Genomic DNA, 21,184 nt, shown 5'->3' on the forward strand with positions numbered 1-21,184 from the left:
CACAGAGAAATTGTTACGGTTGTTGAGGAATATTTTCAGGAGATATTGACTTCAAGTAATAATGCTGATCCAACATTTTTATTCGTTGATTTTGGTGCTAAAGTTACTCCTGCCATGAACTGTAAACTATTGCGTCCTATTTCCATGGAGGAGATTAAATGGGTGATTTTTAGTGTCCACCCTTAGAATGTCCTAGGTGATGATGGTTTCACTTTTAAATTCTTTCAATTCTATTGGGACATTATGGTGATAGATGTTTTTAAGATGATTTGGAGTTTTCTTTGTTAGTGGTAAAATGCTAAAAGGTTTATATCATACTCATATTTGCCTAATCCCAAAGATTCCGAATGCAAAAGTTATATCTCACGTTAGACCTATTAGCCTATCTTCTGTAGTCTATAAATTCATTTCTAAAGTATTGGTTGGTCGGCTCCACCAGAATATCATGAATTCTTTGAATAGTCAAACTTAGAGTGCCTTTGTAAAAGGCTGACTAATTTCAGACAACATTCTTATAACCTATGAATGCATGCACTATTTGAAGACAAAGAAGACAGGTTTGGTACATGAGATGGCTTTGAAGCTTGATATGAGCAAAGTATAAGTAAAATTATCAAGATTAATAAAATAATTGAGCCTATTTTATTTACAATATAATGTAAGATATTTTTTTCTAAAAATAAGTCTAAGTATTATATTATCAATAGATTTATTTATTTATTTATTTATTTGTGCATTAATGACAATAAAATTTAAACAAATATGTTATACATATTATTTATTTTTTGTTGTCCATAGTATCCCCCAATCCGACAGGTTAAAGATTAATTCGTTGTGAATGTGAACTCTATTTAAGGGTCTGTCGCTGACCAATGGGTTGGAGCATGCAAAAGGCTGCATTTGAACCCTTGGCACTTGCATAAGCGGACGAGTGAGCTGGCCACTCGACTAACCTAAGTTGGTTCATATTATTCATTCTTTAACCATATATGAGTGATGCTACATATACAAGTCTTTTTGTAACCAAGTCCAACTAAGTTGGTATAAACCTGGTGAAAAAAATGCGCCAGACATACGTATCATTTCTTCTTTTTTGCTCCTTTTGCAGCACACAAATTATTTTTGGACAGCACGAAAACTTATTGATATAGCATACAAAATTTTGAAGTATAGCACATATCACACAAAGTTTTGCTGCGAATATATTTTGTTAGTTCGGTGAGTCACTTCTGGGTATATAGTCCTCCAAAAATTTATGTGTCGTACATCAAAATTTATGTATTACGCACCAAGAATTGTGTTGTATACCAAAATTTATGTGTTGTGCGTATTTCATTGGTATAGTATACGAATTTTTGCATATAACATATAAATATTTGCATATAGCACACAAATTTTTGCACATAATATAGAAAGTTTTACACATAGCACACAATTTGCTGAAAATGTATTTTGTTTATTGGGTGAGTCAATATTTTGAATATATAGTTTGCCAAAAATTTGTATGCTGCACATCAAAATTTATGTAATTTGTATCAAGATTTTTGTATTGTACACCAAAATTTATGTGTTGTACATATTTCATTGGTTGGGTATCAATATTTTAGACATGTAGTCCTAAAAACTTTTAGTGTTGTACACTACAATTTGTGTGCAATGCACCAAAACTTATGTGTTATGCATCAAATTTATGTGCTATAATTTTCTTAACATTTATAGGAGAAGAAGAAGATGAAAACGACAAGAACGATGATAATGGATGACAAGCAAAATAAAGAAGAAGAAATTAAACAACAATAACAACAACAACAACATCAACAACAATATCAAGAAGAAGAAGAAAAAGAAGAAGAAGAAGAGTGGTGGCAGCGGCGACGACGACAACGACGTCGAAGAAAGAAGCGCACAAAAGAAGAAGAATATGATGACGATGATAATTACGAAAGAGTTGAAAGAAGAGAAAGAAGTGCTCATGTATAAAGAGAAGAAGCATGCACATTTGGTTAAAAATTTGGTTCAAAAATACTTTTTTCCCCAAAGATAAAGGTATTTATTCATTGAATGAAAAAAATACAATGTGGTCTATTTTTGGGACATAGACAAAAGCAAGAGAATTTTTCAAATGTTCACTAAACATGAAGAAAGAGAATAAAACTTGAAGAAGAGAGAATAAATCTAAGAAGGGAAAGTAAGTATAGATCTAGACATATAGTTATGGGTTCATTTCATTCATAGGCTTGAGGTAAAACTCTAACGTCGATTCTGTGGTCACCAACTCTCGTTCAAAGATGAAGTTATTTCTTACCCTCCAAATCCCCTAACACAGGGTCACTACCAACGCAAGCTGCAACAACCCATCCTAACAATTCTTGAAGAACTCCATTCTCTCTTTGACCAGGAAGACCAGAAGGAAGGTGAGCTGTTATCATTAAAAGTCATTGAAATGAGACTTTTATTCCATACATCTTTAACCTTTTCACACATGAATAAGTAGTGATTGAGTGATTCTGTTTCTTGTTGACAACGGCGACAAATTGGGGATACAAATAAAAATAAATTAATTATTCTTACAATATTTATTTTAGCATTTGATATAAAATAAATAATAAAATATTTTAGAAGCAAATATTTTAGAATTATTGTATTTATTCTAAAAGATAACAACTATTAAAATTTTAACAAAATAATAGAGTAGAACAAAATAATTAAGTTATTATAATATTACAAAAAGTAGAGAACATTCACCCAAATATATAACAAGTTGTTCTTGTAGAGATTGGCCGGTATATAACTCGTTCGCCGATGAGTATCTGTAAGCTTTTTGTCGGGATGAGTTATACGTCGATAAGGAGAGAACAAGGGAGTGGTTACCTGCAAAAGGCACTCCGATGCTCAAGTCAGTAAGTGAGTAATAAGCTTTGTAGAAAATGTAATGAATCAAATAAACGTTTTACCTCCCTTTTATATTTTGGGATGAAGCATCGACAATTATACTTTCAATCATTTGCATTAATGGAGAGTAATAGCATATCAGGGTATTACAATATTTCTTTTGGTTCCCGTTATTGATAACTGATCTATAACGTATGCTGCCGAGTTATAGTATTAAGGACGAATTATAACGGCCTGCCGACTTATAGCATTAAGGACGAGTTATAATGGCTATATAACGTATACTGCCGAGTTATAGTATTAAGGACGGGTTATAGTGGCCATATTACAGTCCCCAAGCTTAGCCTGGCTATATTTTGATAAAGCAGGTTGAATTTTTTTAGTTATAACTCGGCGGTCTGAGTTATAGGTATGGAGCTGATAAAGAGGATTATGTCGATTCAGAATTTCTCAAAAATAAGAATCACTTCGTCGGTAGCATAGTCCAAACCGACAATCTATCCTCTCAAATCAAAGTTTGATTTTCAAATACAAATATAACCGAGAGTAATTCAACCTCGGGTCGTTCTTCCTAGGAATGCAATTGAGGGTGTCACACTTTCGGTTGTAGGGAAAAAGGGGTTTTGAAATCAAAGAACGGAAGATTAAAAGAACTAAGAAATGAAAGAACTAATAAATGATCAAAAAGGGAATTTGTGCAAGTAAAAAGGGAACACGGTCAAAACTAGTGAAAACGCTATAAATGCATAAAGAGCCTTGACTTGGAGATGAGGATCCAAAGAATCCTATCATCGTCATAACCATAACTATGGTAACTATGATGAGTCAATCTCACTTCGTCTACACCTAACATCGAGGAGTAAGTCGAACAAGCATAATTGACCTTAATCCATAAGTCCTAACTAACTTACCAAATTAATTGGTAAAAAGCTAGTGTCAATAGAAACAAGAGTCAACTAATTACCCAAGAATTGCCACTAAACGTCAGAAATTATGACTCTAGTATCCTAGGAACTCAATTCCCAAGGCAAGGTGTGAAAATCTACTCAAAACTCATAATTGGGATTTTCACAAACACCTTGTGGACATAAAAGCAAACTATATAAAATTGTAAAGGAAAAAGGAAAACTATAACCAAACTATTCACAATACCAACAATAAACATGCAATCAAGTAAATATAAACCACTAAATTCATCAATCAAAAATTCAAGAACTTAAAATTGCAAATATTAACAAAGTACTTGAACCAAAGGAAAATGAGAGTAAATATGATGTAATTAAAGAGACATTAAAGAGTACTTACAAAAGAGTTGATCAACCCAAGATAAAAACTTGAAACTATAAAATGCTACAATAGAAATGGAAATGAAACCCTAGGGGAGAAATGAAGAAAACTACCCTACACTACTCCTACTCTTAAAACTATGGAAAATTGTAAAATTAATGTTCTAAGTCCTAATGCCTTCATATGGCTTCAATTCCCCTTGATATAGCGCTCCCATTTAGCATCAAGCCTTCCAAAACCGGGCCAAAGTCCCCCAAAATCGCAGATCACATGTTTCATTAATGAATCCACGTGCAGGGACCTGTGCGTACGCACAAGTGTGTGTATACGCACACTTCGCTAAATGTTCACTTGTGCATACGCACAGAGGGTTGTGCGTACGCACACATGCTAAATTCCTTCTTGTGCGTACACATGTAGGATTGTGCGCACGCACACTTCAGTGTGTGCTTCCTCCTTGTTTTCTTCATGTGTTTTTCCTTAGTACATGATTTTTTCTACTTTTACTAAGCCATTCATGCCTCTTTGACCTGAAATCACTCACAAAACATATCACGGCATCGAATAGAATGAAAGTGGGATTAAATTGCTCAATTTAAGCACAAAAATACATGTTTTCACATTTAGGTTCAATTTAGGGATAAAACACAAAAGTATGCTATTTTGGTGATTAAGTGTGAGTTTATATGATGAAATCCATCCAATTTAAGTCAAAATTTATCGTCAAATATGGACTCATCAGGAGCCCCCAGATAAACTTACTTTATTAAAATAAGGAATAAAATAATTTGAATTTCAGACGTGATTTGAAGTTAACGTGTATTGGAAAGTGTAGTAGGCTTGTCATTGATTGAGCCTTTGATTTTTCCAATGTAATTTTAAACCATTGATTTAATAGATGCAACGATTAGGGTTTTTCATGGAACTGAATAGTTTTATTAAATGTGGCATTGCTTTCCTATTGAAGCATTTTAGAGTCTTAAAGGCATGAGTAAAAGAGGTTAGTTTCTGTTACTGCCACTGTTTCTTCTTCTTTTCGCTTTTCTGAGAATTGTAGGTAAGAAAAAATATAAAGCTGAGGATCACGGCTCTTATAACTGGGTAAGTGAGGATGTGAGGATTCAGAATTCACTGTTTGTTGATGAGGGTAGTGTTGGCGAGATTGATTTGGTTTGGACTATTAGAATTTGACTTGATAAATATCTGAGTAATTGATAGATTGATATTTGATTTAGGCAATAGTTGTCGTTGCTATGTTGGTCCCTTATGTTTCTTAGGGATGTGATAGTAGGGTGAGAATATCTCATCTTTGTTTGATAACTGAGTTAGACAATGGCTTGTTTTAGATTGCCATTGATGTATGGGTCCCCGTTGCTGAGATGGGTTTGATGGCAGTGAATTGGTTGGGCAAGAATATAGCATTAGTTCACCTTTATTTGATAATTTGATTGATGATTGAGTTTGATTGTGCATGTGTAAACGATTCGACTTTGAATTGAACCGTTATCGCGAATGGATAAGTGTTTGTGCTTGTTTGATATTTGATCGAATTTGTTGACTGTTGATAGTCATAGTCGAAAGATAGTTGAAATAGATATGATGATAGTTAATACATATTTGACAATGATTGATATAAATCTGATAATGACTGATATAGATCTGAATAGATCTAATAATGATTGATATATATCTGAAACTAGAGATAATAGATATAGATAGAAACACAGAGATAATAGATATAAATAAAAAAAATAGAGATGATAGATATAGATAAAAAATAAGAGATAATAGATATAGATCGAAAAATAGATATAACAGATATAGATCAGAAAATAAAGATAACGAGTATAGATCAGAAAATAGAGATAACAGATATAGATCAGAAAACATAGATAATCGATATAGATCAGAAAATAGAGATAACAGATATAGATCAGAAAATAGAGATAACAGATATAGATCTAAAAGTAGAGATAATAAATATAGATAAAAAAACAGAGATAATAGATATAAATTGAAAAATGGAGATAGTAGATATAGATCGAAAACAGAGATAATAGATATAGATAAGAAAACAGAGATAATAGATATAGATAAAAAAATAGAGAAAATAGATATAGATAAAAAAGAATAGAGATGATAGATATAGATCGAAAAATAGAGATAATAGATATATATCAAAAAATAGAGATAATACATATAAATCGAAAAAGAGAGATAATAGATATAGATCAGAAAATAGAGATAATAGATATAGATAAGAAAACAGAGATAATAGATATAGATCGAAAAACAGAGATAATAGATATAGATTGAAAAATAGAGATAACAAATATAGATCGAAAAATAGAGATAACAGATATAAATCAGAAAATAGAGATAATAGATATAGATCAGAAACAAAGATAATAGATATAGATCGAAAAATAGAGATAATAGATATAGATCAAAAATCAAAGATACCAGATATAGATCAGAAAATAGAGATAACAGATATATATAAAAAAGAGAGATAACAGATATAGATCGGAAAATAGAGATAACAGATATAGATCGAAAAATAGAGATAACAGATATAAATCGAAAAATAGAGATAATAGATATAGAATGCAAAATAGAGTTAATAGACATAGATAAAAAAACAGAGATAACAGATATAGATAAAAAATAGAGATAATAGATAAAGATTGAAAAATAAAGATAATAGATATAGATCAGAAAACAGAGATAATAGATATAGATCGAAAAATAGAGATAATAGATATTGATTGGAAAATAGAGATAACGGATATAGATCAGAAAATAGAGATAACAGATATAGATAAAAAAATAGAGATAATAGATATAGATAAAAAACAGAGATAATAGATATAGATCGAAAAACAGAGATAATAGATATAGATTGAAAAATAGAGATAATAGATATATATCGAAAAATAGAGATAACAGATATATATAAGAAAACAGAAATAATAGACATAGATCGAAAAACAGAGATAATAGATATAGATCAGAAAATAGAGATAACAGATATAGATCAGAAAATAGATATAACAAATATAGATAAAAAAAGAGAGATAATAGATATAGATAAAAAATAGAGATAACACATATAGATCAGAAAATAGAGATAACAAATATAGATCGAAAAATAGAGATAATAGATATAGATCAGAAAATAGAAATAACAGATATAGATCGAAAAATAGAGACAATAGATATAGATTAGAAAATAAAGATAATAGATATAGATCGAAAAAACAGTGATAACAGATATAGATCAGAAAATAAAGATAATAGATATAGATAAAAAAATAGAGATAATAGGTATGGATCGAAAAACAAAGATAATAGTTATACATCGAAAAATAAAGATAACAGATATAGATCGAAAAACAGAATTAACAGATATAGATAAGAAAACAGAGATAACAGATATAGATAAAAAATAGGGATAATAAGTATAGATCGAAAAACGGAGACAATAGATATAGATAAAAAATAAAGATAATAGATATAGATCGGATAAAAGAGATAATAGATATAGATTGAAAAACAGAAATAATAGATATAGATAAAAAAAATAGAGATAATGGATATAGATCAGAAAACAGAGATAACGAATATAGATAAGAAAACAGAGATAATAGATATAGTTCGAAAAACAAAGATAATAGATATAGATCGACTTTTTTCGGGCCATAATGATTTATTATACGACCTTTGTTTTACAAAGGTGCAGTTAAGTTTGAAGCCACTGGAAGGGTTGGAAATGGGGCCTATAGAAAGAAGGGTTTTTATTTCGAGGTTCCACAGTGGGCATCAATTGTTCTTGTAGAGGTTGGTCAGTGTATAGCTCATCCGCCGATGAGTATCTACAAGCTTTCTGTCGCGATGAGTTATAAGTCAGCAAAGAGGGAACAAAGGGTGGGTACTTGCAAAAGGTACTCCAACGCTCAAGTCAGTAAGTGAGTAATAAGTTTTGTAGAAAATGCAATTAATCAAATAAATGTTTTACCTCCCTTTTATATTTTGGGATGAAGCATTGGCAGTTATACTCTCAATTAATTATTGAGAGTAATAGCATATTAGGGTGTTACAATATTTCTTTTTGTATCCGTTATTGATAATTGATCTATAAACCGAGTTATAGTATTAAGGACGAGTTATAACGATCTATCAAATTATAGCATTAAGGACGAGTTATAAAGGCCATATAACGTATACTGCCGAATTATAGTATTAAAGATGAGTTATAACGGCCATATCACAAGCCATAACAATAAACAAATATAAGCAACCTACTTTAAACTTTATTCGTAGACTATAGTGTAGATTAAATATAAAAATATTTGCACATGTAAAAATGTATTGGTAAAGTGTAAAGGTGATAAATAGTCGATAGAAGTGGAGTTAAATTCCAAAATGGTCCTTAAGATGGACGTCGTGCACTAAAATCGTCTCTGAGATCCCAATTGCACCAATTACGTCCTTGAGATTGAGAAAAGTGCACCATATTAGTCCATGACCCATTTTTCCTTAACGACGTGATGACATGCTGGAATGACATGGACGGTAAGTGACACGTGTCACTCCATGATTTGGCCACGTGTAATGATATGATGATGTGGTGACCAGTGTGACACGTGGCATGCTGACGTGGATAGGTGTGCCACGTGTCACAATGTTATTTTGCCACGTGTCCGTTTGTACCACGTGTCACAACAATATTCGTCCACATATCATCCATTATGTCATCGTTGTAGATGCACCAAATTAGTCCATCACTTTGCATTAAGTGACTCATTTTAGTCCCTGAAATTGAATGTCGTGCACCAAACTAGTCCCTTCACCAATTTTTTCTTTTCTTTTTTATAAATTCAAAATTCTCAATATTTTTTAATGCATTAATTTCAATTCTATTTTTTTCACATGTTATTCAAATAAAAGTGCTTTTATAAAAAAAATTTCTCTTGCGAATACCCTAATTGCCGACTTGGAGTTGACGTGAAGGCATTTCAAGCACATTCACTACTATCTCCGACTTCTTTCGGTGCTTTTATAAAATATTTTTTTCACCTGCGGATACTCCTAACTAACGTCTTGGAGTTGACATTGAAGGCATTTCAAGCTTTTCCCGTTACCATCTCCGACCTCTTTCGTTTAGACTGCAGAGATCGGAGATGATAGTGAGAATGCTTGAAGTACCTTCAATCTAACTCATTTATACATAATGAAACGTATATTTGATAAGAATAAAATATATATATATATATTTTAATTATTGATTTTTTGTTAAAAGCACATATTTTTTTATGATAAAAAGTGTCCAATCAATCATATAATTTTTTTTTATAATAACATACTTATATATTACAAAATTTACTAATGTTAAATTATTAAAAAAAATTATATAATTAAAACTAAAATCTTAAAAATTTTTATGAAAGCATTTGTATTTAAACGATATATAAAAAAATAGAATTAAAATTAGTGCATCTAAGATATTGAAAATTTTAAATTTAAAAAAATGAGAAAAAATTGGTGAAGGAACTAGTTTGGTGCACGACATTCAATTTCAGGGACTAAAATGAGTCACTTAACGCAAAGTGAGGGACTAATTTGGTGCATCTACAACGATGACATAATAGATAACACGCAGACAAATACTATTGCGACACGTGGCACAAATAGACACGTGACCAAATAACATTGTGACATATGGCACAACTATCTACGTCAGCATGCCACGTGTTACTGGTGACCACATCATCATATCATTAGATGTGGCCAAATCATAGAGTGACATGTGTCACTTATCATCTACGTCATCCAACCATGTCATCACATCTTTAAGAGAAAATGGATTAAAAAATTAATATGATATACTTTTTCAATCTCAGTGATATAATTAGTACAATTGAAATCTTAAAAACAATTTTAGTACACTACACAAATCTCCGAAATTATTTTGGAGTTTAACTCATAGAAGTGACAACTTCTATGACTTTTGCACGAGTATAAAAAACACTTGTTTCAAGAGAGAGACAACTTTTACAAGTTCTTCGGTTGCTTAATTATAATTAAATTTGTTAGTAAAGTGAGTCTTTTTGTTTTTCAGCTTGCATTTTGTGAATTTTTCTGTATTTTGGACCGAAAAGTATTATTTATTTGGGTGTAGCTTTATTTTTTAAGTTTTATCAACCAAAATAGCTATTGTTAGTTTTAGTCTGAATTTTTTTAGTTTTATCTTTTCGTGTATTTGTTGCATCGTTTTTTTTTAATAATCATATAAAACAACCATGCTTATTGAACTAAATAAAATTACGCCTCTTGAGCCAATTTAAATGAATTTAGATTTCAGGTTCGGAAAATTAAAACAGCAAAACCTAATATCTCAAATACTTATTAGAATATTTATGTCTTTGATTACTCCAGTATTAATATTAGTTTTGTTCTTATTTATCTATTATTTTATAAATTAAATAGATGTAATAATAATAAATTTACAACCAAAATAATAAGTATATTATATTAAACTAAAGTTTTAAATTCATATGTTACAGGTAATATTTTTTATAATTACATATAATAGAATTAAAAAAATTATACATTAAATACTTCAAATTAATGATTAATATGGCATAGCTTTTTTTATATAATCATATAAAGATTTAATTTACCACTCTAATTCAAAAAGAAAATTTCAAATTCAACTTGTTTCTCATTTAACCAATTATTTAATTTTTTTAAAATATAATACTATTGAATCGTTTAAAAATAAAATATTTTTCTTGGACCTAATGTTTTTTTCTTGGTCAAGTGGACCTAATGTTTGAGATAGTAAATATTGGATATTCAAACAAATAATTGCTTTTAGCGCAAAATAGTGAAAATACAGAGAAACCCACCAAATCTAGGTCGAAAACAAAAAGACCTATTTTATTAACAAAATTAATTCATCATAATTAAAAATCTGGAGAACTTGTAGAAGTTTTTTCTCAGAGAGCAAAATTTTTCTATAATTGTGTAGAAGTTGTCACCTCTATGTGACCACTTGTTATTTTCTGCACTTTACTAACGAATTTATTCAAAGTAGCCTCTGGAATTGGCATTATACATTAAAATCGTCTCTAAGATTTTAATTGTATTAATTATGTTTTTAAAATTAGAAAAATTACATCATATTAATTTTTGACTTATTTTTCGTTAATGACGTACTGACGTAAGTCTTTGGTAATATGTGTCACCTCATGGTTGGTCACATGATAACGTGACAGTCAGTAACATGTGGCATGCTGATGTAGATAGTTATGTCACGTGTTACATTGTTATTTTATCACATGTCAAATTATGCTATATGTCACAATGTTATTTATCCACGTGTCATTCACTATGTTATCTACATAGTAGATGACACATAGACATAAAATTGTGACACGTGGCATAATCCGACACGTGGCAAAATAGCATTGTGACACGTGACATATCCATCCATGTCAGCATGTCACGTTTCACTGACCGACACATCATCATACTGGTACACGTGGCCAAACCATAAGGTGACACGTGTCACCAAATGTCAACGTCATCTAGCCACGTCAGCACGTCGTTAACGGAAAACGGATCAGAGATTAATATGGTACAATTTTTTCAATCTCAATAACATAATTAAAATTTTAGAGACAATTTTGGTGCACGATATCAATCTGAGGAACCACTTTAAAAATTTAATCCATTTTTATATGTGTAAATATTTTTATTAATCTACATTATAGCAAACGCCTAAACTTTAAATTTAATACCATCTATATGCTAAGGGAAAAAATAGGATTGTTTTATTCAAATTTTGTATATATATTTAAAGAAAAATATAGATATTTTAATGTCGCAATTGTAACATTAATAGAAATTAAAAAGAATTAAATTAACAAATAAACAAAAAATACGAGGTATCGAAAACAAAGTAAACTGTAGAAATTAAAATAAATAATAAATTAAAAAAGATGAAGAAGAAAAAATAAACGTAAAAAAAAGAACACGTAAAAATAGAGAAATTATATTAATAAAAATTTAAAAAAATAAATTATAAATGTTTGAATTTAGAAGAATTATTTAAAATTTTTAATTTTTACCCTATCATATTAAGTAGTTAAGAGCGTTTTAGATTTTTTAAGTATTTTTTAAAAGAATTGAACTCTTTTATAATATTAATCTAAGATTTTTTTACAAATTTTTTATGTCACCTGACAATTATAATTCATACACCATTTTTGGCCAATTTAAATCGTTTTTGTAACTGTTATCATACTTTTAATTGAAAATTTCAGAAGTAACTAAAATAACTAAATTACCAAATAATAAACATTATAAGTATACTACTTGAGACATCAACGTATAACTATTTCTTTATATAATAATGATTTTTATCTAGCAAGGATAAAAAAGGTGTAAGTGTTTATTTGGCTGTCCTTAGAGGCTTAGATTTTTTCAAAAAAAAATCTCTTTTTATTTTTTAGTATGTTTGATAAAATTTTAATAATAAAAATAAAAATATTTAAAAAAATATTTTTTTAAAAAATTATAATTTATATTTTTTAAAAGATTTTTTATAAAAATTATTTTTATTTAATAAATAAATAAATAAATATTTTTATATTATTATATTCAAACATAATTGATAAATAAAAATACCTTTTTATATGAGATATCTAAATATAAAATTATTTTTATTTTTTTATAAAATTTTTTAAAAAAAGATAATTTAAAAAAAATATTTTTTCAGAAATTCACCAAATAAATTCTTAAGATTTTGGATAAAGCACAACTACAAAAGTTAATAAGTTGAATAATAAATGAAAATTTAAATAAATTATTTACTTTTAAAAAATATTAAAAAATAACAAAAATAATATTTTTAAAATAAAAAATAATAATTTAATTAGTATGTATTGAGTATTGACTATTGGGTGTTTTACTTTTTTTTTAATTATTTATATAAAAAGGTGAAGTTTGAATTGCCTTCCTCTTCTTGCTCTGTTTCATAACTTTAAGAGGGTAACAACTAACAACTACACTGAAAAAAAAAAAAAAAAAAAACCCTAATTCGAAGCCATAGCCGCCACCGTCAATGGCGTCGTCATCGACGTCAGCGAAGCGGTGCCACTATGAGGTTCTCGGCCTTCCCCGTGACTCCACTCCGGAGGAGATCCGCTCCGCCTACCGCCGCCTAGCCCTGCAGCGCCACCCCGACAAGCTGGTCCAATCAGGTATCTCCCAATCGGAAGCCACTGCGCAGTTTCAGGAGCTTCAGCACGCCTACGAGGTACTCTCTGATCCCAAAGAACGCTCCTGGTACGACTCTCATCGCTCTCAGATCCTCTTCTCCGATCCCGACACCCTCCGGAACTCCTCTGTCCCCGACCTCTTCTCGTTTTTCTCCAATACCGTCTTCTCCGGCTACTCCGATTCCGGTAGAGGCTTCTACAAGGTGTATTCTGATGTTTTCGATAAGATTCACGCTAATGAGATCAATTTCGTGAAGAAGTTAGGGTTAGGTGTTGATTCCATTAGGCAAGCTCCTGTTATGGGTAATTTAGATAGCCCTTACGAGCAGGTTACTGCGTTTTATGGTTATTGGTTAGGGTTTTCGACTGTTATGGATTTTTGCTGGGTTGATGAGTATGATGTTTCGGCCGGTCCAAACCGGCGGTCGCGGCGGCTTATGGAGGAGGAAAATAACAAGGTAAGGAAGAAGGCGAGGAGGGAGTACAATGATACTGTGAGGAGATTGGCTGAGTTTGTGAAGAAGAGGGATAAGAGGGTGATTGATATGAAGATGAAGAAGGAGAAGGAGGAGTTGAAGAGGAAGGAGGAGCAGAAGGAGAAGAAGAAAAGGTTGGAAAAGGAGAGGAGGGAGAGGGCAATGGCATACGAGGAGCCGGAGTGGGCGAAGGTGGATGAGGGCGAGGACGGGGAGGATGATTTGTGGTTTGAGGAGGCAGAGGAGGAGGGGAAGAAGGGTGGTGAGAAGGAATTTTATTGTGTGTTGTGTGGGAAGAAGTTCAAGAGTGAGAAGCAGTGGAAGAACCATGAGCAGTCCAAGAAGCATAAGGAGAAGGTTGCTGAGTTTAGGGATTCGATTGAGGATGAGGATGAGGAGGTTGCTATGGAGGATTTGGAGAGTGAGATTGAGGTGGAAGGAAGAGAAGGGAAGGAAGGGTTGGAGAGTGAGGAGGATGCTGATCACGTGGTTGAGGATTTGGAGGAGAGGATTAGAGATAGTCTTAATGTTGCAGAGGAGAGCACTAGAAATGGAGTCGAGCCTGATGATGATGACGAGGAAGAATTTTATGATGCTTCACATGAAAAGGAAGGCAATGTGGTTAGTGTCTCTTTAGATGGTGGTGATGATGATGATGAAATTGGTGCTCTTGAAGCAATGATTGCAGGTCACAAGAGCAGAAAGCCACATGCTTCAACGCGCAAGCCCAATGCCCCAGTGCCTCCAACTCAAATTGAGAATGAGGATGATGGGGTTGGCCCTATGGAATACGAAAACCGGAAGGGCGCAAGAAAGAAACGCGGATCCAAGAAAGAAAAGGGTAGGAAAAATCCAGAAGAATCCTGCACAGCAGGCGTCAATGGCGATGAAGAGCATAATAACAACAACGATGATGGGAATGGCAATTCTCATGCAGAGGAGTCTTCCTTTCAATTTAACGTGGAGAATGTGATTAATGGTAAAGAGGACGAGCATGATGGTAGAGATAAGACTTCAAATAAACCAGCTGATAAGAGAGGAGATGCAAAGGACACAAAATCCAAAGCTAAAACTTCATCAAAAGGAAGAAAAGCCAAGGTAAGAACTTGTGACTAAGCTTGTTTCCATTATCTGGTCATTTGTGGCGACTAGCGAGATGTTTATATGCTGTCTTTTGCTTAAGTAGCTTGCTAACTTGAGAGCCGCAATTCGCCTTGGATAATTTTTGCTTTTCCTAAATGTAGTAGCTAGGATGATATAAGAAAAGGGGTAGCAGTCATAACTTGTTTGATTTCCATTTGTGTGGTTCTGTCAAAGTTTCATATTTGAGTCCATGATATTATACAGCTATACAAGTTACAATTTAGATTATTTTGTACTCCATGAGTCCATGTTCTGATTTCTTATTGTGTTTCTTCTGTAAGGGTGCGTCAAAGAATCATGGCAATACTTGCGAGACCTGTGGAGAGGAGTTTGAGTCAAGGTAATTTATGTCTCATATTTATCATTTATTTGTTATCTAGTTGGATAAGCTTTACTGTTATTACCGTTGTATATATTATCAGGCGAAAATTTTCTTGTCAAAAAGAGGGATAGCCATGTAACTTTCTGTATTTTCTTTTTCTCAGGAATAAATTACATAAACATCTTGGCGATTCTGGGCATGCAAAAATAAAAGGTAGATAGGGAGTAGGAAATTATTGAATTCAAGCCTTCCCTCGAGTAGTGTTGTTAGGGCTCCAGGATTCCAGCTATTTAGCATCAGTTATTGGTGGTCCATTCTTTAATTCTTATATTTCTGATAACTTGAATTAAGCCTTCGGCAGAACTGAAGGCATTCTGTAATTTTGCCATAGTTCACCATTTTGCCATCCTTGTTAAAAAGGAAAACTAGTGATTACATTGTAAACTTATTATCATCTAACAGAAAATATAGATGAGTTATTATCGGCTGATTATAGTAATGAAAATTGGGAGTCTACAACATATTAATAATGTTATCATCTACCGCAAATAAATATTTTTTTGAAGGAGTACCATTATTTGTTTAGTTTTCTACGGCAAATAAATAATGTTATCATCTCCCGCAAAATTAATGATTACATTAAGTTACGTATTCGGTATTTGTGTGTGTATGTAAATTTAAATTTTTTTCAATAATCAGTTACTAGAACATTTATTTTTCACATTATAATTTATAATCGTAACTAAAACCTGTCGTTACAAAAAGAATATCAATTTTATTTTATCATTAACATAATCATTTTTTTTATAAATACTAATTATGCATCTTTATTTGTTGGGCACAAGTAAAAATTCTAAGACTAAACTACCAAAACTCCAAAAGTGCCTATGAAAGATGTATTTGTTGACAAGAGATGCTCATGAACTTAGAAAACAACCTAAATACCCACAGAAAATCAATCCCGTATACAAAACTAACCAAATGTGATTCAACTTTAACCGAGTGTCCTATGTGGGCATTTTTTTTTCACATTATCATGTTGTCGATTTGACGTGTATTGAGCTTGAATTGGCAAAACTATGAACCCTAGTTCTTTATTCTTCGTTGGACCCCAACGTTAGAAAAGTAAAATGAGTTAAACCCTAAAATGGTCATACGATTGGCGTCGTGTACTAAAATCGTCCATTAGATTCCAAATGCATTAATTATGTCCCTGAGATTAATAAAAGTGCACCATATTAGTTCTTGACCTATTTTTCATTAACGACGTGATGACATGACTTGATGATGTAGACTATAAGTGACATGTGTCACTCCATAATTTGGCCACGTATAATGATATGATGATGTAGTGACCAGTGACACGTAGCATGCTGATGTGGATGGTTGTGCCACGTGTCACAATGTTATTTGGCCACGTATCCGTTTGTGCCACGTGTCGCAACAATATTCGTCCATGTGTCATCCATTAAGTCATCATTATAGATGCACCAAATTAGTCCCTCACTTTACATTAAGTGACTCATTTTAGTCCCTGAAATTGAATGTTGTGTACCAAACTAGTCCGTTCACCAGTTTTTTCTCATTTTTTTAATTTAAAATTTTCATTATCATGGATACACTAATTTCATTTCTATTTTTTCATATATCTTTTAAATACAAGTGCTTTCATAAAAATTTTTAAGATTTTAGTTTTAATTATATATATATTTTTAATAATTTAACATTAATAAATTTTGTAATATATAAGTATGTTATTATAAAAAAATAATTATATGATTGATTAGACACATTTTTTCATAAAAAATGTATTTTTTAACAAAAAAATTAATAATTAAAATAAACATTTTTTTGTTCTTATGAAATACACGTTTTCGTTATGTGTAAATGAGTTATATTGAAGGCACTTCAAACACCTTCACTACCATCTCTGACCACTATAGTCTAGACAAAAGAGGTCGAAGATGGTAATGAGGAAAGCTTAAAATGCTTTCACGTCAACTCCAAAACGGTAGTTAGGGGTATCCGTAAGAGAAAAATTTTTTTTAAAAGCACTGAAAGAGGTCAGAGATAGTAATGAAGGTGCTTGAAATGCCTTCACGACTTCACGTCAACTCCAAGTCGGCGGTTAGGGTATTCACAAGAGAAAAAATATTTTATAAAAACACTTTTATTTGATTAACATGTAAAAAAATAGAATTGAAATTAATGCATTAAAAAATATTGAGAATTTTGAATTTATAGAAAAAAAGTGAGAAAAATTGGTGAATGGACTAGTTTGGTGCACGACATTCAATTGCAGGGACTAAAATGAGTCGCTTAATGTAAAGTGAGGGACTAATTTGGTGCATCTACAATGATGACATAATGGACGACACGTTGACGAATACTGTTGCGACATGTGGCACAAACAAACACGTGGCCAAATAACATTGTGACACGTGGCACAACTGTCCACATAAGCATGCCACGTATCACTTGTCACCACATCATCATATCATTACATGTAACCAAATCATGGAGTGACACGTGTCACTTACAGTCTACATCATCAAGCCATGTCATCACGTCGTTAATGAAAAATGGGTCAGGGACTAATATGGTGCACTTTTGCCAATCTCAAAGACGTAATTAGTGCAATTGGAATATGAGAGATGATTTTAGTGCACGACGCCAATCTCAGGACCATTTTAGGGTTTAAATCCTTCCGAAATACTCCATCCATCCCCAATACTCCATCTATCATTCCCTTCACCCCCCACTAAATAAGAAGATAGCTAGAGCAACTTTAGCTATGTCAAGAAGAAAAATGACTTGGAGCGAAAGTTGCAACTTTTTTGGAACGTCGAATTCCAAGACGAAAAATGCAAAAATCTTGGATGGAAGATGTTATTGTGGTGGGAATGTTGTGCTGTTGGAGTCTTCAACGATTACAAATTTAGGAAGATGGTTCATTCGTTACTCGTTTTAAAATGTATGATCCTTGAGTTACGAGTTTCATAGTTAGGGTTTAGGGTTCTTCTCTAACTCTAATTTTTTTTTTGTTTCTATAGAATGAAGACTGTAATTACTTTGTATGGGTTGATAAAATTGAGGGTGGATGACAAGGTTTGGCAAGGGCTTTAATTAGACGACTCAATGAGCATGAATGTCAAGAGCTGTCTTGACTTATAGCAGTCAAGAGTTGTCCACCATAATAGTCTCTCAAAAAGGTCTCATCCAAGTTAATAAATGGTCTGCATCCAGCTAAGAATCCCTTCTAAAAAACATCCAGAAAAATATAAATTCTTCTGAACAACAAAGTCGAGTCTGGCATTTGTCTAGTGCATTTATCTACTATAGATCCTGGATTGATTTTCAAGATTTTCATGCCATATTCAGCAGTACATCACACTCTTAAAATAATCTTCAGCTTCCTTTATAGTCATTGCTGGCTGCATCCTAATTTGCTGTTCCAACTCATCAACTACTCTCTTACCATCAGAAGACCTCCTGTTAAGCACAATTCTACAACATGTGTGCTTATTCACAAATGTTTTCACTTAATAGTTCATGGGGTAACTCTTCTTAGCACAGTATATCTACCAAGGACAGTTCTCATCCCAACACAGCACCTTCATCCTTGTACTATCAACTCTAGGAAAAAATATACTCCTGCCTAAGTTAATGTTAAACTTCCTCACAGCCTTTTTAAATTGATCTAAAGTTTCAAACTCCATTCCCACTTTAAGCCTAACTTGTGCAACTGGTGCATCAACATTATCTTATGGGAATACATCTGGTTGTTCTTCATCAGAATCTGCACAGTTGTGAAGCTCCTCAAACTCATGACAATGTAACCCGGGATCCTCATCTGAATAGTCTTCAACATCATCTATTGGCACAAAAATTCTTGAAGCCTTGTTAGGATCTGAGTTTTGAATGAAGGATTGTCCAGTAGGTTCAGGTCTGGTTGTGCTCTACCTATTTTATTTTTTAGGTACTTGTCTTATTCCCTACTCGGATGGATCCTGCTCTTGTTCTATATTTTGACTTGCTGATGGTGGTTGGGGCTGAGTGAGAGACTCAAACTCTTCTACATGGTTGGGATCACTTTGGGATTCATTATAAGACTGAGGTATATATTGTGTTAAAATTTCTGGTGTATTGGCTGTTACAACATGAAAAGGCTCAAAATTGGAATTGTGTTTTGAATTTGAACTATTTGTGGCTTAGTGTGTCTGCTGAGTTTGGACAGGGATAATTGGAGTTTGCTGCTTTTTTGGTTGTATTCGGCTGTGAATGTTGCTTCTTCTGGGTATATTGCTTTTAGGATTCTTGGGCTCATGATGGGGTTGGCTAAGAAAATTTGTGTACTGTGGTAATGATCTTTTTGGTTGTGTATTGGACTAGTTCATGGACTGCTTATTGGACCTGCTACTAAGGTGTATAATGGGTTGGATATTGGGCTGATCAGATGTGCTGGCTTGTTTCATAACCTTCTTTATTTTTAGGAGTTGGAGTCCTCCTTGCATAGCTCTTTAGCCTCACCTTTGAGGGAATCACAATATCACCACCTTCTTTACTTATAGGTGCCTCTTTTGAAGCTTGATCATCCTCTTCAACAACTTCTGGTAAGTTGATTGGGTGCTCAGTGTAGACACATACCCTATTTCCATTGCTCAATGCAACTTCATACAACTCTATTATGTCCTTATCAGTTTTCAATAGCTTGAGACCACCATCAACCTCCATCCCAGACACTAACCAGTAGCGTTTACCGACCAAAGTGTATCCAATATCTCTAAGGAGACCATTAATAAAAAATCCATTCAAAGTGTTAACCTTTGGAATTTCAGATTTTTCCCCACCTTCATACACGATTTTTCCATCCTTTGTTCTCTCAAATTTTCCTCCATGATATATGTCTAAAGTAATATGCATTATATGCATTAAAGTAATATGCATTATGGCCATCTCACAAACTACGAACTAGTGAAACCCTAACTCACTATCTCTCTAAATTCACCATGTTTATGGTTTCAGACACAATAAACACAACAGTATTCCAACCACAACAATATTCAGCTTAAATAAAAGGACCAAAATAAGATTCAGTTACTAAAAAACTAACCTACCAAAAATTCATTAACAGTAATGATTCAATCTTTGACATGCGACGAAGAACTCCACCAATTTTGGTTGTGAAAGGATTACCTCTTCAATGACTTCGACTATGAGACCACTCCTGTACAAAGTTCCTTGAAGCAACTACAACCTCCCCCTCCTAAACTTTGAAGGCGAACTTGGAGATGAATGGCATCACGGGAATGGATTCACAGGAATGGGTTCAAAGAAGATTGTATTTGGCTAAAGAAAAAGATCAAAAACTGCTCTATTAAGGCATAGTTGAGTTTTATACTCTATTCTGTGTTTAAATGGAATTTGAAGGAGTTACTAATTTTTTATTATTTAAGTAAATACAATACACATAAAAAAAAAAACATGATTCACCTAAAACAACTCTCGCCTCGTTAGATAGGAAATAGACAAGTAGGACATGTAAACAAAGCCTTCTAACGTTTTTGGTCACATTTGACAAACTGAACTATATAATTGTGGATATTTGGGTTGTTTTCTAAATTCATGAGTACTCTTGTCAACGACATCATCTTTCATAGGTACTTTTGGTAGTTTAGTCTAATTCTAATTATATAGTTATTTGGTTCTAATAACATTGTATAAAAAAAGCAAATGATTGAGAACGGGATAACTACTACGTATTCAGCTGTAAAAGG

General features: G+C 32.3%; 1 protein-coding gene across 1 annotated transcript; it reads left to right on the plus strand.

Annotated features, from left to right (window-relative positions):
* Positions 1–13,198: 13,198 nt before the first annotated feature.
* On the plus strand, positions 13,199–15,928 carry LOC112709659 (DNAJ protein JJJ1 homolog). Its single transcript, XM_025761544.3, has 3 exons — positions 13,199–15,040; positions 15,367–15,425; positions 15,571–15,928. Exons 1-3 carry the CDS (start codon positions 13,310–13,312, stop codon positions 15,626–15,628), a joined length of 1,848 nt encoding a protein of 615 aa, XP_025617329.1. The 5' UTR covers positions 13,199–13,309; the 3' UTR covers positions 15,629–15,928.
* The last annotated feature ends 5,256 nt before the right edge of the window (positions 15,929–21,184 follow it).

The sequence above is a fragment of the Arachis hypogaea genome, chromosome 1 (assembly GCF_003086295.3).
Source record: "Arachis hypogaea cultivar Tifrunner chromosome 1, arahy.Tifrunner.gnm2.J5K5, whole genome shotgun sequence".
NCBI classification, from domain to species: Eukaryota; Viridiplantae; Streptophyta; class Magnoliopsida; order Fabales; family Fabaceae; genus Arachis; species Arachis hypogaea.

Bases quoted from the DNA above. Each gene is read 5' to 3' on its own strand.
- LOC112709659 (XM_025761544.3), top strand. From the start codon at position 13,310: ATGGCGTCGTCATCGACGTCAGCGAAGCGGTGCCACTATGAGGTTCTC. The intron at 15,041-15,366 runs GTAAGAACTTGT...TTCTTCTGTAAG, and splicing joins CAAAAGGAAGAAAAGCCAAG to GGTGCGTCAAAGAATCATGG. The intron at 15,426-15,570 runs GTAATTTATGTC...TCTTTTTCTCAG, and splicing joins GGAGAGGAGTTTGAGTCAAG to GAATAAATTACATAAACATC.